Source organism: Vidua chalybeata, chromosome 16 (assembly GCF_026979565.1).
Source record: "Vidua chalybeata isolate OUT-0048 chromosome 16, bVidCha1 merged haplotype, whole genome shotgun sequence".
Taxonomy (NCBI): Eukaryota; Metazoa; Chordata; class Aves; order Passeriformes; family Viduidae; genus Vidua; species Vidua chalybeata.
The window spans coordinates 940680-960280 of record NC_071545.1 but is presented as its reverse complement, the minus strand read 5'-3'; the positions used below and the strand labels follow the sequence as shown (position 1 = coordinate 960280).

The 19601-nt window shown below is 53.5% G+C and overlaps 1 protein-coding gene across 1 annotated transcript in view; it reads left to right on the top strand.

The window, feature by feature from the left end:
• The first annotated feature begins 6330 nt into the window (after positions 1-6330).
• The window catches only part of LOC128796192 (ankyrin repeat and fibronectin type-III domain-containing protein 1-like), a 192708-nt gene continuing 179437 nt past the window's right edge, over positions 6331-19601 (top strand). Inside the window, exon 1 of the mRNA XM_053957619.1 lies at positions 6331-6542. Coding sequence (XP_053813594.1) covers positions 6424-6542 — 119 coding nt within the window. The 5' untranslated portion in view covers positions 6331-6423. The remainder of the gene's footprint in view (positions 6543-19601) is intronic.

Genomic DNA, 19601 nt, shown 5'->3' with positions numbered 1-19601 from the left:
GGTGGGTTACTGCATCAGCACCGGCATTTCTGTGCCGGGGGCTGGGGCTGTGTCTGTGCTGCCACGCTCAATTTGGTGGTGATTCCACCTCTGCTTCCTGGCTGCTTCTCTGGGAAGGTGAATTTTCATAGAATCATAGGAAGGATCCACAGGGATCACGAGTCCAACTCCCAGCCCTGCACAGACATCCCAACAATCCCACCCTGTGCATCCCTGAGATCATTGTCCAAGCACTCCTGGAGCTCTGGCAGCCCCGGGGTGGTGCCCATTCCCTGGGGAGCCTGGGCAGTGCCCAGCACCCTCTGGGGGAAGAACCTTTCCTGATCTCCAACCTAAACCTGCCCTGGCACAGCTCCAGCCATTTCCTGTCCCTGTCACAGAGCAGAGATTGGAGCTGCAGCCCTGGTGAGCTCTGTGCTCCATCTCCTCCAGCAGAACAGACCAAGTGCCCTCAGCTGCTCCTCCTATGGCTTCCCCTTGAGACCCTTCCCCATCCTTGTAGTGCAATGCTCTCCCTATGTGATTCTATGTTATTCCAAGAAAGAGGGTATTTTAATTTAATTTGAGAATGAGGGTATTTTACCTTAATTTGGGCAGCACATCTGAGTTTGCTGCTGGAATTAGAGTGGTTGTGCTGAGTGATACATTGGGTAAATCAGTAAATTGATGTGGTTGGCTCATGGTAGGTACCGGCATGCAAGTGTGTGAATAATGCAATAGAGCTGGCAATTACAGCAAAGTGCCTGCTTAGACTGAAATTATCGAGCCTTTTGCACACTCTGCACTTTATTACAGCTGTGTTGAGATGTAGCACTTCCCAGAGGGCCCCACAGCTCTGCCAGCAAGTGTGTTGCTCCCAGATCCGTGCTGTTCCCAGGAGCTGACTCCAGGAGCCTCCAGAGTTGTTTCTCCAGGGCGCTGGGCACCAGAGAGGACCTGCAGCCTGTTGTGCCATTGTGAGCTCATGTTTGCACCGAGCATGGGCACTTTTAGAATCAAGATGAAATGCTTTGATGAATTCTGGATGGAATCATTTAGGTTGGAAAAGTCCTCCAAGGTCACTGAGGCCAAGTGTTACCTCAGCACTGCTGAGCCCACTCATGTACCCTCACAGAGAGGAATTTCTTGCCAATATCCCATCTAATCCTGCCCTTGGTCAAGGGACAGCCATTCCCTCTTGTTCTGTCACTCCAAAGTCCCTCTCCAGCTCTTCTGGAGCCCCTTTAGGCCCTGCAAGGGGCTCTGAGCTCTCCCTGGAGCCTTTTCTTCTCCAGCACCCCCAGCTCTCCCAGCCTGGCTCCAGAGCAGAGGGGCTCCAGCCCTTGGAGCATCTCCATGGGCTCCTCTAGATTTGTTCCGATGTCTCTTGTGCATCTGTTTCTTTAATCAGGTCACACATGCATTTAACATATTTCTTCACATGCACATGTTGATAATTGGTTTTGAACATTCTGTGAAATAATGTATTACATTTTTATTTTTATAACTATCCCAAAACATTTGTTGATTTTCTCGTATGCTGGGTTAACCAGCAGTGAAAAATTTGGCCTGTCACTATGGGTATATTTAAAATAGGGTGGAAGAAGTTTACTTCCTAAACCCCAAGGATTAATGCTCAGAATGAAAAAAAAAATAGTGTTTATCAAAATTCTTCTGAATTGGCTGAAAGATTTGACTGGGAGCTGATGTGTGACAGTGGCCAGTTTTCAGCAGTTAGGAAAATTCCTGCCCCAAAGTCCTTTGAGATCCCCATGGTGCTTTCAGGTGACTTCCCAGGTAACTTGAGAGGCCAGTCCCTCTTCAGCTGGCACTAAGAGAAATTCTCTTCCACCTGACCTGAGGACACAGATGTTCTTGGGGGATTAGCAAGCTTCCTCTCACCCAGTTTTGGGGATCTCTGCAGGGATTTTTCCCTTGTGGGGAGAGGGACTCTGATGACAACAGATGGAAACAGGACTCCCATGGTGAAATGACCCCTTTGCCACAGGACATCCTGGGATGAGCAGGCAGCAGTGCCTCCTGTTTTGGCTCTGTTCCTCATGAGCTGCTTAGGCTCCAGCTCCTCCTTTGGCCCACCTGGCAGCTTTTCTAGACTGTTCTGCTCTTGTCAGTGCTCAGTGTCACACCTCCAGTCTAGGACTGCACTTGTGTGTCCTGCTGGGCTCCGTTCTCTGTGTTGCTGGAGCTCTGCTCTCCAGGTATAAGCCAGCCTGGGAAAGGGACAAAGGGAAAGGGAGCCTTTAAACCAACCAAGGTTTTGCTTGTAGAGATGGGGTGGCTGCTCCCACAATGGCTTAAACCTTTAATTGCTTCCCCCACTCACTGGGAGGTCAGGTACTGGTGAGCATCCCCCGTGCTGTCCTGGGGGAGGGATAAGCTATGGGAAGCATGGCTGAAGGAGGAACAGGATGGGCTCTGCATCAGCTGCTGGGTGGCTTTTAGGGATGCAGCACCCCAGAAGAGCCAGGGCTGGAAAGTCGAGGTGTTTAACTGGTGTTGAGTAGTCTAGGTGTGGAGGGAAACTGGAACCCTGGAGAAAAACATTTAGGGTCCTCTTGGACTGTAGGAGTGGATGGAGCAGCTGTCAGCTCAATAGAACCTCCTTTTCCTCTTTCCCTGCTTCTGCCTATCCATATTGAAGAAGTGTATTTGGAGCAAAAACTGCTTGGGGAAGCCACGGAGATGTAACCAGATCTGGTTTGCTCACAATGGGCTCAGGAGCATAGGGACTGGGGGTTGCAAGAATGGTGCAAGGGCCACCTTCCAGGGCTGTCTGGCTTGTCCCACTGTGCTGGCTTGCCACAAGACCTGGCAGAGAAGCTTCTCAGTTCGCACTTAGGTTGTCTGAGCTGCTGGGATGTAGCTCTGATGATTTCTGCCTGAAAAAGCATTGTGGTCGATTGCAGTCTGGGACCAGTGCTGGTTCCCATATCTGTGATGGCTTCATTGTGTTTGGAGGGTTCTGAAATGGGGAATGTTGGTCTCTAGGGCCTAAAGCAGTATGTACACAGGAATGTGTGAGATGACCCAGACAACCAGGCTGTGTTTGACTTGTGGGTATTTTCTCCTCCCAAATGCTGCAGCCTGTGTGAGATGCCTGTGCCAGGGCTGGGTGATAGCTGTGCAGCTGTGCTCAGCATCCCTCAAGTCCCAGTGCCGTGCGGGTTCTGATTCCTGCTTTTACATCTCCTCCACAGCTCCTCTTAAAAATCAGTTTATGTCTCTGCAAATTAAACCACTGTTTTGCTTATGAAGTGTTTCATTCCACTGATAAGTGGAAGTGGGAAGCTGTTGCATCGCTGAGTGCGTGGCTGCAAACCCCAGCACAGCAGATTGTTAATGTGAAATTAGAGAGTTCAGCAATATCTTGGCAGATTGCCTCTGCTGCCTAATAGGAGGCACCGAGCTCCTCTGGGAGCCAGCTGGTGTGACAGCCCTGTTTGAAGGGCTGACCACTCTGAGCAAGGAAGGGTCTGAGGGCTGTTCCATGTCCTTAGGGCAAAGGAGATAGCCCTTCCCTTGCCCCAAGGCACCAGCACAAAAGCAGAGGCTGTAACTCAGAGGAATGATGTGGGAGCTTGTGCTGCCTCTGTGCCAGCCCTGGTTGTGCTTTCAGCCGGATGGGTCTCAGTCAGCCTGGTCCAGGGTGACTGGGGGGGGGGGGGGGGGGGGGGGCGCTGTGGGGTTTGAATCCCCTTTTTGGGCACAGATTGAGGTGTTTATGGAGATGTCTGAGCTTTCAGGCATTGGTACCTTCAAAGCCACCATCCCCAGCTTATCCAGAGGTTTCATGAAGGTGTCATTTCCTCCTGTTTGTTTTCCAAGTGCTGGCAGTGTTGGGCTCACAGACTGAGCTCTGCAACTTTGTAGGGAGCCTGACTCCCTGCCAAGAGCTGTGGTTCCTACCTGCCCCGCACTGCAGGGAACTGCAGGAATGTGTGGTGTCCTGGCTGTAGCTGGAATGCTGGGGAAGTCTGTTTTGCTTCTTGGATTTTGTGTCCACCAGTCTGTCGAATCCTCCTGCTGGCTTTTTTCCTGCAGTCTTCCAAATTACCCTTTTGTCCCCAAACAGTTTTGCTTTGCAAATGCCAAAGGAGGATCCCTGGGGCAGCGTCGCTGCTCCTCTGCCCTCCCAGGTGATGGGAGGAAGGGGGGAAGGGAGGGATTCAAATTAACGCCACTCTTCCTCTCCACTCTTCCTGTTGCTCTGTCCAGCCCCCTCTCCTGTTGCCTTGGCATAGCCAGGAGCAGGTAACATCACCACTGCCAGGTGACCCCGCTGTCCTGCTCACACTCCAAGGTGTGTGTGCCTGAGCCCGGCTTCCTCCGGGAGAGCCGCTGCTGTGCCTTTTTCCATAGCAGGGAAACAAGAGTTTGTCCTTTTCTGCCTCCCCTTCTCTGCTCCCCACCTCGGCTGCTTCCCGCTGCCTCCTGCCAGCCCCCTCTGCTCTCCCCGTCTCCTCCGCTCTGCTCCGGCTCCTCTGACCTCCTTTGACGTGTTACATTTCACCGTGGTCGGTAACGGGGAGCCGATGGCAGATAAGAGGGGTGACAGTGTTACCGGCTCGCTGCGCCGCGCGGAGCCCGCCGGCGGATGCTGTGCCCTCGGCACAAACCCAGCGATTCGGGGAAGCGCCCTGGACCCCTCCCGGCTGCAGCGGAGCCCATCGGAGGGAGCAGGTGGGAGCCGGGGGAGGGTGGCTGTGCGAAGCAGTGCGTGAGCAGCTTTATTTCCCCAGCTGCCAGAGGGGAGCAGCCCCGCTCTCCCTCCCCGTGTGTGCCAGGGAGGAGAAGGTGCCCGGGGACCGAGTGCCTGCCCGGTGGAGGTGCTGGCAGGGTCCCCCATGGCCGCGGGTCCCCCCCGAGCATCGCCAGCCCCCTGCTTTGTGTGCAGGTCTGCGGCGGCTCGCTCTGTTAGCCGGCATGAATGTCAGCGCCCGGAACGGGAGCAGGGAGTGGGGATGCTGCAAACAAATTATCCCCCCCCCAAAAAGCGCGGGCGGGGACGGGGACGGTGACGGGGACTATGACTCTGCCGGTCACAGGCAGCCGGCGGGGGCGGCTGCCCGGGTGTCCTGGGCCGTGCTCCGCGGGGCGCTCCCAGCTGCTCAGGCATTTAATTCCAAGGGGAAAGCTGAGCCAGAGTCTACAGGAAAAGAAAGAAAATAAGGGGGGAGGGAAGCGAAGGTCAGGAAGGGCTTTCGGCAGCGGATGGCCGTCCCTGGTGGCGAGGGGGCTGCTCGCAGGGGATGGCTCTAAGCAGGGAAATAGCGATGAATGCAGGTTGTTTATTTTTTAACATGGCATCCACACCGGAGGGATAAAAGGGTATTCAGGCAGCCTGGGGCTCTGCCAGCTGAGTTACCACCAGTTTTCCTTGCTGTTTCCTCTCTTGGCATGGTGGGGAGTCGCTGTCAGACACCCCTTCCCCTGGATAAGCTTCACTGACTTGATCTGGCTTTGCTCCGTGGGGCTGGAGCAAGGTTTGGGTGGTTTTTTCTGAAGCCCTTGTTTTTTCTCCGCCCAGCTGGCGTCAGGCGCCGAGGATGCAGAGACAAGTGCTCCTGACTAGGGGAGGGCTGGCAGGAGGATTTCCCTTCGGGTTCGCAGCATCCCCGTGTCTGCTGTCTGCTGTGGAAAGGCTCTGTGCTGAAGCATGGGGAGCAGAGCTCACAGGTGACCTCTAACTGGATCAGCCTCTCTTGCTTTAAATGCCTGTCCCTCTCCTTGGGGTCAGGTGTTTGGTGACAGGCTGGAAAGTCATGGTAGGTTGGTGCTGCTGGCAGCTGAGGGTGCCTTCTGCTCTGGAAAACAGGAAGGGAGGAAAGCTGGTGGACTCTGAATAGCCTTGGGAAGAGCAAGCGGGGATCCTCTCCACGCTGTAAGAACAGACCCTTTGGAAATTCATCCGAGCAGCTGATTTCTTGGGGTTTCTCATCTCCTCTGAGATCAAACCCCATCCCCTTCTTCATCCAAGGGCCACCACAGCCACGCTGGGCCACCTACTCAGAGGGCAGCTCCTTCACCTGCCCAGTGCCACTCGCCGTTGGGGCTTGCAGACCTGTGCCAGTGCTACCGAGGGACCCTTTCCAGCGAACACTTTTAATTTTTCCTCTTCCTCCTTCACTCCGCTCTGCAGCATCACATGAAATACATGTGCAGCCGCCAGCTGCCCTGAGCTGTGACCATCGCTTGGCTCAGGGAGACAGGACTTAGCACCCTCCAGATCTGAGGGCTTGCTGGAGCACGCTGTGGACTGTCCAAGTAACTGGTGGTGGCTGAACTCCTCCTGCCCTGCGCTGGGTCCCTCTGGCCCCGCTCCTTCCCGGTGCCGAGGGCTGGTGGAACGCACGGGGCAGCGGGCACCGCTGGGGTGTAGCATGCACAAGTGTGCAGAGGGACACAGGGGCACCAGCAGGAGCCATGGCTTCGTTTGGGAAGCTGACGGAGTATTTCAGCCTGAGGAAGTCGAGGCCGGAGCTGCGCTCCAGGCGCTGGGGCCGGCGAAGCGGGAGCTGTTGCTGTAGTGTCACGGAGTGCAGGTACGGGGTGGCAGCAGCCCGACTGTCCTGGTGCCTCTGCATGTGCTTGGGGGCTGTGGGATGGCATGTGCAATCCTCGGTGCTTTGCTTTCTGTTTACCTCTCTTGGGGCTGGGAGGACACTGGGGAGCAAGCCAAGGGCTCTGGGAGCATCACCCTATTCCTGCGTGGGGCTCCCGCACAGCTCATCGCTGCGGGATGTCTCTGGCGGGCTCTGTGACCTGGGCATGTCCCAGGTATCAGTGGCACATCTTGGGCGTCTGATGGGTGACCACATGCACCTGTGCCTGCCTTCCTCTGCCTGGTGCTCTCTGCTGTGCCACAGCATTGTCCCTTCATCAGAGGAGTGAGGTCATTGTACCAAACTCGCCCTTCCCTCCACCTGCCCCGTGCAAAGCCCTCTCTGCAGGGGCACCAAGAAGTGGCTTCTCAGCTGAAGTGGAATCTATGTGTCTGAGGTGCTGATGGAGCTTCCTGTCATATTGGAAGGGTCTGGGCAGTGGAGAGGGGAGCTCTTCTGGGCAGACAGACACGCAGCTCATCGGCAGCTTGTCTGGGGTATGGATTGCTGAGGGGATCACAGTGGGGATGGGGAAGGTGGCTTTTGGGCTGACTGGAAATTCTCTAGGAGCATGCGAGTGCTCAGAGTTGTGTGAGGGGGGTTGCACACATCCTTGTTTTGCATGTAAACACAGTTACTGCAATTAAGAAAATTGCTCTGTGCCTGGGTGGCTTCTCCTTGGATGTTTTGTGCAGCATGTAGGACAGAGCTAGCATTCAGTGCTGCTCTGGGCTCTTCCACATTTATGTGGGCTCAGCCTGAGCAGTGCATCCCAAATCTCCTGCTGATGCAGTTGGTGCCTCCCTGCTGCTGTGGGGTGTAGGTTTGTGAAGGGACACACAGGGCAAAAAAATAATACCAAGGCATTCACTTACCTTCCTCCCTGGCTGGTGAGCACTTTGTACTCTGTAAAGATACTTAAAATATCTACAGATTCAAATGAAGTTGGAGCCCCTCCTGCTGCTGCCTGTGCTGCTGCTGAGACAGTGAGGCGTGCACAGCTGCCGCTGTCTCCCCTCTTCCCTTGGTGGCTGGAGGGGAGTCGCCTCTTCCCCGCTCACTTGTTTCTCCAGAAACACTCCTGGCAGAGCCAGGAGCTTTGTTCTGCTCTTTTTTGGTGTCGTGGACAGAAACCCTGGTTTCTGCCCTCGGGTTTTTGCTGTCCTGCTGTGGAGCTGGGTGTGAGGAAGGTCTATTGTCCAAGTGCTGCTGGGCGCAGGGTGTGCCTGGGTTTGCAGTGTGCAGCCAAGCGTGTGCCAGTGCCTAGCCCAAGGGAGAGGAGGAGGTGACACCCCCGTGCACAGGGTGCTATTGTCCTGATCCTTGGGGTGTGGGATGAGTTGGGTGGTTTCCTCTGCAGTGGGAGATGTCGTGGTGCCTTCCTAGCTCTGGGATGTGAGCCACACAAAAGTGGCATTGATGGTGTGTAGCTCACGTACCAAATTTTCCTGGGGATGCTGGCTATGGATGTGGGACTCTGAGCAGCCTGCTCTGCTGGAAGACATCCCTGCCCATGGCAGAGAATGGAATGGAATGAACTTTAAGGTCCTTTCAGCCCAAACCATTCTGTGTCTGAGTTGTCCCCTCATGCAGGACTGTGGCTCACTCTGCATCAGATGTGGCCACCAAGGCCACTGCCTGTCAGGGCTTAGTGCCGTGTGGGGCTGATGGACCCACTTGCCCCAAGCAGAGGCCCTGTGTGTGCCTGGCTGCTCTGGTGTGGCCAAGCTCGAGTTGCATGGAGTTGTGCTCTGCCTTTTTTGCCCCCTGGGCCATGCATCTGCTCCAGGGCAGCTCCTCTGGCCTGGATTGTGAACAGATTTCCTGGTGTCCCTGACCCTCACAGTGACAAGGCTTGAGTGCACCTGTGGATACTGAGCCCATTCCCTTGATTGCTATGGTTGATTATGAACGTAAAACTAAGTGTTGATTGAAGTGTGGGATGCTTTGAAATCAGTGTCACTTGTCAACCCCGCTGCTTGAGCTTCTGCCTGTTTCCCTGCTGCCTCCCCAATGTCTATACCTTGAGAAACCCCAGGAAATCTCCATGGCTGAGATCCAAAAGCCAACACAATGCTGCTGCTACAATGCCTGGCCCTGCCCTTGCTCTAGATGGTGCTTCTTCCAGCTCTGCTGATCAGCTTTCTGCTTTTACTTCCTTTCTTCACTCTATTGTGGGCAAGTGAAGCATGGAGATATAAGGTCCTCAGCTCCCACATTTCCACGCGCATGGAGGTTCCAGAGGTCCTGCAGCCCAGGTGCAGCATGGTGATGTCTAACAGCCCTCAGCACAGCCCTCAGCAGAGCCCTGCCCTGGTCTTGCTCAGGGCAGCCAGGCTCCCACCACGCTTCCCAAGGCTGCATAATCCCATGGGACCACAGGGAACAGATGTCGGCAGGTACTCAGTCGAGAGCTTCCAATGACTGGAGTTATTAAATTCTAAATATAGTGGTCCCACGCATTCTCATAGGACCTAACAGAAATCAGCAGGTATGCAGTTATGGTTTTAAATAATATTCCTGCATTTCTAAACTACGCCTCCAGATAAAGCAACATGAGTGAGCTGGGATGAGTAAGTCTGCTGGCTTGAGAATTTGTGAGCTCAGACTTGTGCACAGAAGTGGAGCCCAGCAGGAGATCATCTCACTCAAGGTGCTTTTGGGCAAAGGTGCTGCTTGCAGGAGCTCTTCAGCCTCTGCCCCCCTGCTCTGCCCCCACCTGTGGCACAGTGTGTCCTGCTTTGTCCCTCTGCATTGTGTCAGCTGGAGGCTCCTCCAGCCTGAGCCCTGTGCTGCAGGAGAGGCTGTGGCACGGCTGCCTCCTGTTCCTAAATCAATCACCCGGACAGTTGTCCCTGGGGCTGGGAGGCCCGAGGTGTGACAAGGTGGGGATCAGGGTGTCCCCTGTGCAGCTGTGCTGGGACAGGGGCTGGCAGTGTGAGTCAACACCCCAGCCAAGCCCAGCCCAGGGGAGCAGCTGATTTATTTGCAGCAACTTTTTTTCCGTCTAGCAGGGACAGTGATGGATGAAAGAGAAACTCCAGGCTTGGAGCAGGACTGCTCCGTGAGGGATGAGAGCCCAGGGCATGGCAAGGAGATGAGGATTTGTCTGCAGAACGGGGTGCAGGTGCCTGTGGGTGAAGCACAGGAGGTGTTTGCTGAGGTCTGGGGGGTTGTTCTTTGTGTTATCTTGTGGTGCCAGCCTTGAGGTGCTTGTGCCCAGCTCTGTGTTGTCTGGAAAGGCACAGAGGCTCTGCTCTGGGATGGAGGAGAAATGGAAGGGAAAGGAAAGCTATACTAAATAGTTCTTCTTTTAGTGTGCTGTTTGTAAACTGAAAGGTCTGGGCAACTGATTTTGGGTTCCTGCAGCTTTTGCAAAGTGGATCAGAGCATCAGTGTTGTGTTGTTGTGCTGTCACTGGGCTGACAGAGCAGTGCTGCCTGCTGTGAATGAGCCAGGGGGGCTCCAGGGTAGGCTGGAACTGTCTGGAGCATGATGGCACTTCCCAGGCTGCTGTCTGCTGCCAGGGCTGCTTAGCAGTGAGCCAGCCTGGCAGAGTGTTGCCCTGATTTTTAAAAGTGTTATGTTTTCTTTTATAGTTATTTTGAAAATTTTAAAGTTCTCATAAAACTTCTTTAGCCTTCTGATAATGTTTACATATTTGAGAGTCATAATTCCCACACAATTTCATGTATAAATAGAATAGTTTACGTATTTCTCTGTGGGTAGAGAGAAATGATTGATTGATCTTTGGACCAGTGTGGTTGGAGAGGTGGCAATTCCATCCTCCAATCCACAGTCACCTTTGGAATTCTGTAAATACCAGATGTTTGAATAAAAGTGGCTCGTTTTTCACTTTTGAACTTACCAAGCTTCTGTGTACTCATTTCGTGTCCAATAGTGACAGCAGAACACTGGGCTGGGACCCTGGGGGCCTGCATGAATTCTGAGAGGACAGAAGTCAGAGTTAACAGGTGTGAGAGAAGTTGTCAAGGACACTCTTGGAGCTGCTCTCAGTCTGGGTACAATGCAGGAAAGCAGAACTGCCTGAGAAGGCCTGTTTTATCACCACAGAGGAGACCTGCAACAGTAACTAATTCATTTAAAAATCATTAAAAATCCCAGTTGAAAGTCATTAAAAATCCCAAATCCTGTCCAGAGGTGGATTTTGAGAGAAATTTCTCCTCTAGGCAGGAACTTGGGGACTGATTCAGTGGCTTTCACTGTTGGCCCAGGACTGTTCTGAGATCGATCCATTCCCTGGCTTCAGGAAGTTGATGCCTGTTCCCTCTTTGACCTTTCCCCTTCTCTGTGGTCCCCAGAGCCCCACAGGGTCCCCACAGAGGGGCTTTGATGAGCTCCTCAGGATATCACTGCCTAGATATGGAAAAGAAGATATTCAGGATGGTGGAATAGAGGGGGAAATTTGTGCCAGGGTTTGGATCCTGCATTCTGCTCCTGGGGGCACCTTCAGCCCTGAAGGCAGCAGAGCTGACAACCCCAAAAACCTCAGGGTGAAGACCCTACATCCTCAGTGGGCTCCAGGAGAGGAGATTTTCTCTGGCTTGGGGTGGCCAGGGAAGCTCAGCATGGGAAAGGGGGAGGAGAGGAGTTTTTCTGTGCTGGGCCTGCAGGGTGGCACCTTTAAGGGTTCCACTACCTTTCTTCTCTCAGTACCTGAGCTGGAAGTTGGTGTTAATTAACAATAAATTAGATTATGTAAGAATTAAATTACATAAAAATTCCAACTTGCTGGGCCTGTTTTTGCCCATGTCATTAGACGATATCCAGCTGAAGAAGGGGTGCTTGGGGTCATCTTTGCACTCCTGGGGGGTAGAGGTGGGTCCAGGTGTTTCTGTTGCTCCCAGGGTCAGAGCATGTCCCAAGCCTTGTGGGAAGCTGGACCAAGGAGCTGCTTTTTGCCATGGGGAGCTGTTACCTCCTCTCCTTTAGGGGTCTGTTCCACACTGATATCCTGATTCATGTCCTCACTGTGCAGTGTGATGGGCTTTGAGGTGGGGAGGGGTAGTGGGGAATGTTTTCCTGGCAAGATTGTGCTTCGTTGTTTTTGGGTGCTTAAAAATATCTCCTCAGCTCTGACAGCATGTCTGTGTTCAAGCACACGATTGTGGTGGGGGACAGGAGGAACTGGCAAGTTTTGGGCCTGGGAAATCGCACTGAGAGAACAGCTCCTGTGTTAGCAGCATGAGGCAGGTAAAGATGGCACGTAAAGACACCCAGAGGGTGACTCTGAGGGGCTGTCCTACATGGCTGAGAGTTTGACTGACTTCTCCTACTATGTTTTTTGGCATTTTGAACAAAACCTTTCTGCTTCCAAATGACAAGTCCATATGGAAAGATACCTGCATTTTAAAGGAGAAAACTAGCAAGGAACTTGGAAGTGTTTTGGGTTAAGTGAAAAGTTTCCACTTGGAATTAGTCAACAGTGTTTGTGACACTTACACTCCAAACTTCCCAGAGCTCACACCTCCCTTGCCTGCTGAGATGCCAGCAGGAAAATGTGTGTAGCTGCGTGGATTCCTATTTTTTGCTGCAACAGATCATTTTTGTAACATACTAACAAGTCAATGTCCATGGTCACTGCATGGGAGTTGGCAGTGCAGGTGCTGGAAGTCCTACGTCCAGTGTTGGTGACTCAGCCTGTGCCTGCTTCGAGAGGTGCTGAGCACCCATTAATCCTCTTAACTGGAACAGGCAGCCGAGCACTTTTGCAGCTTGGCTGGGCAAGAATGAGGGAAAGGGCTCCAGGAGCTGGAGCTGGAAACTTCAGCCTCATTCAGCTAGAGGTTGGGAATGTGGTGACAGGTTTTGGGGTGCCTGAGGCTGCACAGCTCTGTGTGGGGCTGTCTTCAAGGGCAGCCTGTGTCCTCTTGGGTGAGGCTTGTTTGGAATGATGCTCCAAAGACTGGAGCCCCTCTGCCATGGAGACAGGCTGAGAGCTGGAGAAGAGAAGGCTCTAAGGACACCTTAGAGCCCCTTCCAGTGCCTAAAGGGGTATTATAAAAAGTGGGAGAGTGACTTTTTACATGTGCAGACAGTGACAGGACAAGGGGGAATAGTTGTAAACTACAAGAGGGGAGATTTAGGTTAGATATTGGGAAGGAATTGTTTCATGTGAGGGTGGAGAGGCTCTGGCACAGGGTGCCCAGAGCAGCTGTGGCTGCCCCTGGATCCCTGGCAGTGTCCAAGGCCAGGCTGGACAGGGCTTGGAGCACCCTGGGATAGTGGGAGGCGCCCCTGCCCATGGTAGGGAGTGGGGTGAGATGGGCTTTAAGGTCCCTCCCAACCCAATCCATTCCATGATTCTGTGCTGTTTCCCACCTGCCCTGTGTGGTTGTGCCTGGCGGGGTCCCTTGTGCCCTTTAGCTCTCACAGGTGCCCCATCTCTCTTGGTGCTGGTGTCTGTGGAGGCTGCAGGACTGAGCCTTCCTCCCCTCTCTTCTGTGCCAGCCTCTCCCCAGGCTGTGTCCCCGGTGTCTCATGACGATGACAAGCTGTCAGACGTGCACAACTGTGAGCAGAGTGGCAGTGCCACGGGAGGAAATGACATTTAGCTTTTGTTGCTTGATTGAGCTGCCTGGGTTTTGTATATTAAACCTAAAGAAGCCTTTTGGCTTTGTTCTCCCTCCTGTTTGCAGCACCGTGCCTGGGATCTGGCAGGAAGGGGCTTGGGGAACAGCACAGAGAAAAAATCTGTCTCCCCATCAAACTTGTCATTGCAAGGGGCCTCTCCACCAAACCTTGACTTATCCTGGTTCTCCGTTTCTGTGCTCTGAGGGACACCTGGATGCATTCCCAGTTCCAGCCCCCACTAATGTGGTCTCAGTTCCACAGAGCTCCTGGTCTCGCTCCGGGCTGTGGCTCTGTCCCCTCCTGTGTTGTTAGGGTGCAGGGGGAGGTGATGTGGACAGCGCCGGGGATGCTCTGGGCCTCTGCCTCTTCCTGCTCCTCAAAAGCCTGCTCCCGTGGCTGTGTGTAAAGGGATGTTTAAGATCTGTCCCATAAAAGTGCGTGTATGTGTGGCCCGGGAGCTGGCAAGGAAAGCCCCCATGGATCTGACAGACTTGAAAAGCACATCCGAGCCCTCAGGGTCATCTTTTTGGGGTTTGGGGCCATGTTTTAGGTTAAGACAAGGCTTGCACCCGCTTTTCTCCCTTTCTGCCTGGCTTCCAGTTTCTTTTGAAGACCAATCTTTGGGATGGGAGATGAGCTTGGGAGCTGCCTGGTTTCTGCACAAGCTGAAGCTCATCTTTGCCTGGATTAGGCAGAAAAAGATGAATGGGCATCCTTTATTTTGGAGTGGTAGTTGGATGGGTAGTGGGAGGAAGGGAATGAAACTGGTATTATTAAGGGGAGTTACAGACAGAGCGTGACTGCAGAGCCAGCTCCTCCAGCAGAAAGCCTTGGCCTGTGAGTCACACTTTGCTCGAAAGGCTGTTGGGTTCCTAATTCCCACTGCTTTGGCACTGAGTCACAGCTGGGTGGGGGCGCAGGTAAGAAACACAAGCCCCAGCAATCCACAGTTATTCCAGACAGCAGTGGGAATGTTAACAGCTTCTGGGAGGAATGGTGGCTCCACGGGGAAGATTCCCAGTGGGGTTGTTCCTGGGTGCCCTTCTCTGCCTGCTCCTGACGGTGCGGTCCCTGGGGAGTGGGGGGGACACCTGTGAGCCCCCAGGGTGCAAGGGGACACTAGGCAGCCCAGGTCCTGGCTTGGGTGGCAGGGGTGGCTTTGTGTGCTCCAGGTGGGGGTGGGATTTGGGGGGGCCCTGGCAGGCACAGGGCAACTGTGGCGTGCTGCCTGCCCCAAAACACCTGGGAAATGTCCCTCTGCATCGGCATCACCTGGGGCTGAGGGGAAGGGGCTCGGTGTCCTTGTATCATGTTGAGCTGAAGGGTGGAAGTGTCAGAGCTGTGAGTGCCCGTGGGTTGGTGGCAGAGCCCGGGAGCAGGGAGGAGATGCCACTGGTATTTGGAGGCATCCGGGCACAGAATATCCTCTGTCCCCCCCCGGGGCAGGAGCCTGGCACCCTCCCGCAGGGAAGTTTGGGTGCGTTATGTCCTTCAAACAGCCCCTTGGTGGGGGAAGAGCTCCCCTAGGAGGGGAGGGCTGCTCCAGGGAGAGCACCCAGGTGATGCTGTCCTGCAGGAGGTGGGCTGAGCCAGCTCTGGGAGAGCTGGGGAGGAAGGGAGAAGGGATAGATCAACAAAAGAGATTTTCTCTGGACCCAGGAAGAAACATATCAAAGAGGAAAGGAAAAAAGGACACTACTGTTGGGAATATTTCAAATGGTAGAACTAGAATACTTACTTCAATAATTAAAATGTTTTTTTCCCCACAAAAATTCTGTGTTTTTTCCTGTAGGAATAGTTGGCAATTATACAAATTAATGCAAGATATCTTTACTTTGCATTTTTTGACTTTTTGATGGTTAGAATGCAGATGGGAATGAGCAGCTCCTCCTGGTTCTCTTGCTGCAGCATCCCCTGGCGTGGGGGGAGCAGAGCAGATCCCCCACCCGAGGCAGCCCCTGGGTGTACTGCTGCTGCCTGGAGCATCCATGTGCTTCCACAGGTGTTTGGAAACCACTGGATTTGGCATTTGTTCCTGTTGGCTGCTTGGAGGCCCCGGGCCCTCTGCTGTCTGCCCTGCGTGCAGGATTTGTGTGGCTGTCTCTAGTACATCTATGTTTTGGCTGCAAAACCATGTTTGTAGAAAAACTGGGTGCGTTTTTATGTTGCTTTAAAAAACAAACAGCTAAAATTTATCACAGAATCCCAGGATGGTTTGGGCTGGAATGGAGCTTTCAGCTCACCTTATTCCAAGCCCATGGGCAGGGACACCTTCCACTATCCCATCCAAGCTGGCCTTGGACGCTTCCAGGGATGGGGCAGGCACAAGCTCTTCACTGGGAGATTGGGAGGCTATCCCAGCTGAGATTTTAGGGGATGTTTTTCCTGCAGCAGGGATGTGTTTCCCTGGCAGAACCTGGCTCTGCCTTCCTCTGCGGGCTCTGAGCTGCAGCTGCTCACAGAAGTGGCAGAGTCCCCATCCCTGGAAGCATTGAAAAATGTGTGGATGTGGCACATGGAAAATGGTGGTGGTGCTGGGTTGGTTGTTGGATTTTATAACCTTAGAGGTCTTTTCCAACCTTGATGATTCTGTGATTCTCCAGACAGCCTGGCAGCTGAAGCTGTGCCAGGGTTCTTGTCTGGAAGTAGGACATTTTTGGGCTCTGCTTCCTTGCATCCCATGGCCAGCCCCCAGCCCAGCCCTGTGGCTCGGTTCCTGCTGTGCAGCGGGGCCCTGGGGCTGCCTGGGACCCTGACCTGATTCCACCCTGGAGGAATCCTGTCCCTAAGTGCTGCTGCCCAGGCTGGGCTTCCTCTGGGCTGTTTTGGAGCTGTTTGCTCCTGTTCTTCCCCTCACAAGACAGATGAAATCCATTACTCTGGCCACGAGCAGCTGCTGGGTTTTGCCAGAGCTCTGCTCCCTGCTCCCCTCAGACCCCATTACTCTTGCACTGAAAACCCTCTTTTTAAGGAATTTTACTGTGATACACTGGGAACATAACAATTTTTTCCTGTTCAATGAGCTTGTCTCTCTGACCATGGTGGTGACCTGCCTCTTGTGCTTCAGAGGAAAATGAAAACCAGCCTAAGGCTCTGGTTGAAAGGTGGTGCCCAGGGAGGTTTAAAACAACAACATGCCAAGGATTGATTATAAATCTGCTTTTTGACCAAAACATATATGAATAATTATTTTACCAGGGATTAATAGTCAGAGATGGATCAGCTCAGCCCCTGTTTATCTCCAGTGCTGAAAAACTTGGTGATGCTGCAGAAATTATGGGATTTCAAGCAAACCAAGCAGCTCCACCAGCTGTCTGGAGTGCCTTCCTGTGCTGGAGCACATCAAATTCAGGCCTGAAGCATCTCCCCTGTGGTTGTCAGGAGCAGCAGTATCCTTTCCAAGATGATCTCAGCAGCTTTTTGTCTCCTCTGTCGTGTGACTTGGATTTTGAAGCAACAGGGGAGAGCAGTCCTGTGTCATGAGACTGGGAACGGGACAGGAGCTGGGGGGTTGTGGTGCAGGAGCATCTTGGCTCGTCTTGCCCAGGGAATGGGAGGAGGGCAGGAGGTGGGTTCTGGAGGTGACTGTGATGCTGAACCCCTTCACATCCTCCCTGAAAGGTGTTTGTAAATGCACAGGAGGCAGTTAAGTTATTTATCTTGTAAATCAGCCAACCTTTTACCATCGGAGCCGGATGTTTGTCATCCATTACTTGTGCTTCATTAGCTTTTGTCTCCGAAGTGTTTCAGAGGAGACAGGAGATACATAAACATCACAGAAGAAAAGCCGGGAGCTGGGGCACAGCGTCTGGTGAAGCTGGGGAGTGGGAGGCGTTTGCTGTGTCCTTGGCAGGTGCCCGGAGTGACCAGTGACCGGGTCACAGGAGTGACCAGTGACCAGGTCACCTGGCTCCTGCCAGGGCGACTCCGGGGCTCTGTCCTTCTCAGCCGGGAGCTGCTCCTGGGGCCGCTCCCTCTGCCCGGTGCTGTGTTCCCAGCCGTGCTCTGCTGTCTCTCCTGCCCGGTGCTATGTTCCCAGCCGTGCTCTGCTGTGTCTCTCCTGCTTCAGAGCTGGCCAGGCACTGCTGTGTCCCTGGGGGTCACATCCTGCTCATGAGCTGACTGTCAGCCTGGAAGGAGCTTCCTTCTGCATCTCAAACAGCCTTTTTTGTAAGCCTCAGAGCTACTCCATCTAGACAGTGATCCCTGAGCCTCTTGTGGAACATCCCAGATGCCTTTGGCCATCCTCTCCGCTTCATTTGGATGGCATAGCCTGGCTATAAGCACGGGGACCCTGGGACAGTCACCACACTGGTCCCTGAGGATGCAGGTCACGCTCTGGAGCTGCCAGGAGGGAGGGTGCTCATCTGCTCCACTGTTGTGCTGGGATTAATTTCACCTTTGTCTGCCATCTCTCCCCATTTTTCAGAGAGAACTCAGCAGGATAAACGTTCATGTTCCATGAATATTCCTGTTTCTTTCCCTGGCCCTAGGGAATTTTTGTCTTTGTGGACTTTTTTGTTGTGCAAGTGCAGCTCCAGCAGGTCTGAGCTGGGCTCTGCCAGAGCCTTCCTCAGTGCCTGGTCCCTGCTCTGCCCCGGTGTGATCAGGGCAGCAGGAGGGCAGGGAGTGCGCAGGGCTCCTCTCACTCCAGGATGTGGAGGGGAGGTCTGGTGGCACCACAGCGACAGAGGGTGACAGAGAGGGCAGGGTGGCCACCAGCAAGGGCCCTGTGGGATGCTGCTGGGCTGGGAAGTGGAGGGAGCATCCCCCTGGCTAGGGATGTCATTCAGTGCCTGCAACAGAGCTGGAAAAAAAGATTCTTCTAACAAAGAAACCAACATACTTCTGAATGAATTAATGGCAGTGTCTGGCTCCAACATACTTCCTTATCTGTTCAACAATTGGATTCCAGTGAATGGTGAAATAGAGGCGTTGCTACAAAACACAGCCACAGCTCATAGTTAGTGAGTGCTGCCATGAAGGGTTTGTGTTTTTTCACCTTGTTTCCCTGGGGATGGCCTTGCCCAGCTTGGCATGCTGGGATGGTGTCGTGGTGCCAGGGGTGAGTAGCAGCAGCAGCTCTTTAGCATTCGGTAAATGCCTGGTGGGAGAGAGGCTGTGGGCAGTGGCTGGTGTGACACCGGCTGTCACACACCCAAGAACTCAGGGTTTTCAGGCAGCATCTGCCACAAAAAGAACTTCTGGCCCTTTTCAGGGCCATTTGGTACTTGGCTCCCAATGTCCTTGGTGCTGGGAGCAGGGCTGGGCTTCAGGCACAGGAGGCTCATAGCAGGGAATGGTGCTGAATTCTCCTCCAGGCAGCTCTGAAGTGTTTTCCTGAGGGCTGCCCTCAGCACAAGAGGTGTGTGACCCGCCTGTCCTGCCCTCCCACACCCCTCCAAACCAAAATGCAGTTTGTAGGGACAGCAGCACTTATTCCCTGGATGGCAGTGGTGTTTAGTTCAGCGCTGGGGTGATGGCCCTGCTGCAGAGATGCTCTGCGAGTCAGAGAGGTGGCAGGAGAAGAAGCTTTTGGAAAGCGTCTGGTGGAAATCATGGTATTTCCCAGTTCACAGCTGAGTACTGGAAGGTATTTTTATAGCTTCACATAGTTTGTTTTCTCCTTTTCTGAACTTGCACACTGAATGCTGTTCTGGGTTTTGTTTTGCTTTGAAACTGTCTCACAGTCAGATGAAAGATACTCTGTTTCAGCTCTCATTTTCCACTTTTCACACACATACACCAGCCAGCCAGAAAAGAAGGTGTTTTGTTTGGGTGTTTTTTGAATGCGAAGGGATTTCTCAGTGATTTTCTCTGGCTTTGTCATCCACAGGGTCACTGGAAATAGTGCCAGTGACTCACGAGTTTGCTCACAGCTGCTAAGGTTTGCAGAGCAAACTGGTGATTTGAACAGGTGAGGATGCCCCGCGAAGGCTCTGCTCTGCCAAAATCCTCAGGCTTTGGTTTCCAAGGCTACTCTGTGTGTTACCAGTTGACTTCCTCTCACACTCCTTCCCTAGGCTTCACTACTGCTGTGTGATCCCCTTAAACTGCATTCCCTGCCCTCCATGGGGTCCTGCCACTGCTTTGGGTGTTGGACTGCACTGAAGCACATCCCAGGGGCTGCTGCCTCGAGCTTCTGTCCAGAAAGAGCTTCTGATGCACAACAGCCTCCTGTGCTTCCCCTCTCCTGCTGCTGCTGCCTTCTCCTGCAGAGCCCCTTTGCAGAAACCAGCTACAGGTAGATGTTGGCTTGTCTACTGCTGCTGTCAGGGTGGGGATGGAGAAGATCCCTGCTCAAATCTCTGCCCAGCCCCATGGCTCAGAGCAGAGCTCACACCCAGTGAGCACTATGCATTCCTGGGGGGTCAGAGGCACAGCCGTGCCTTGCCTCGGGCTTTG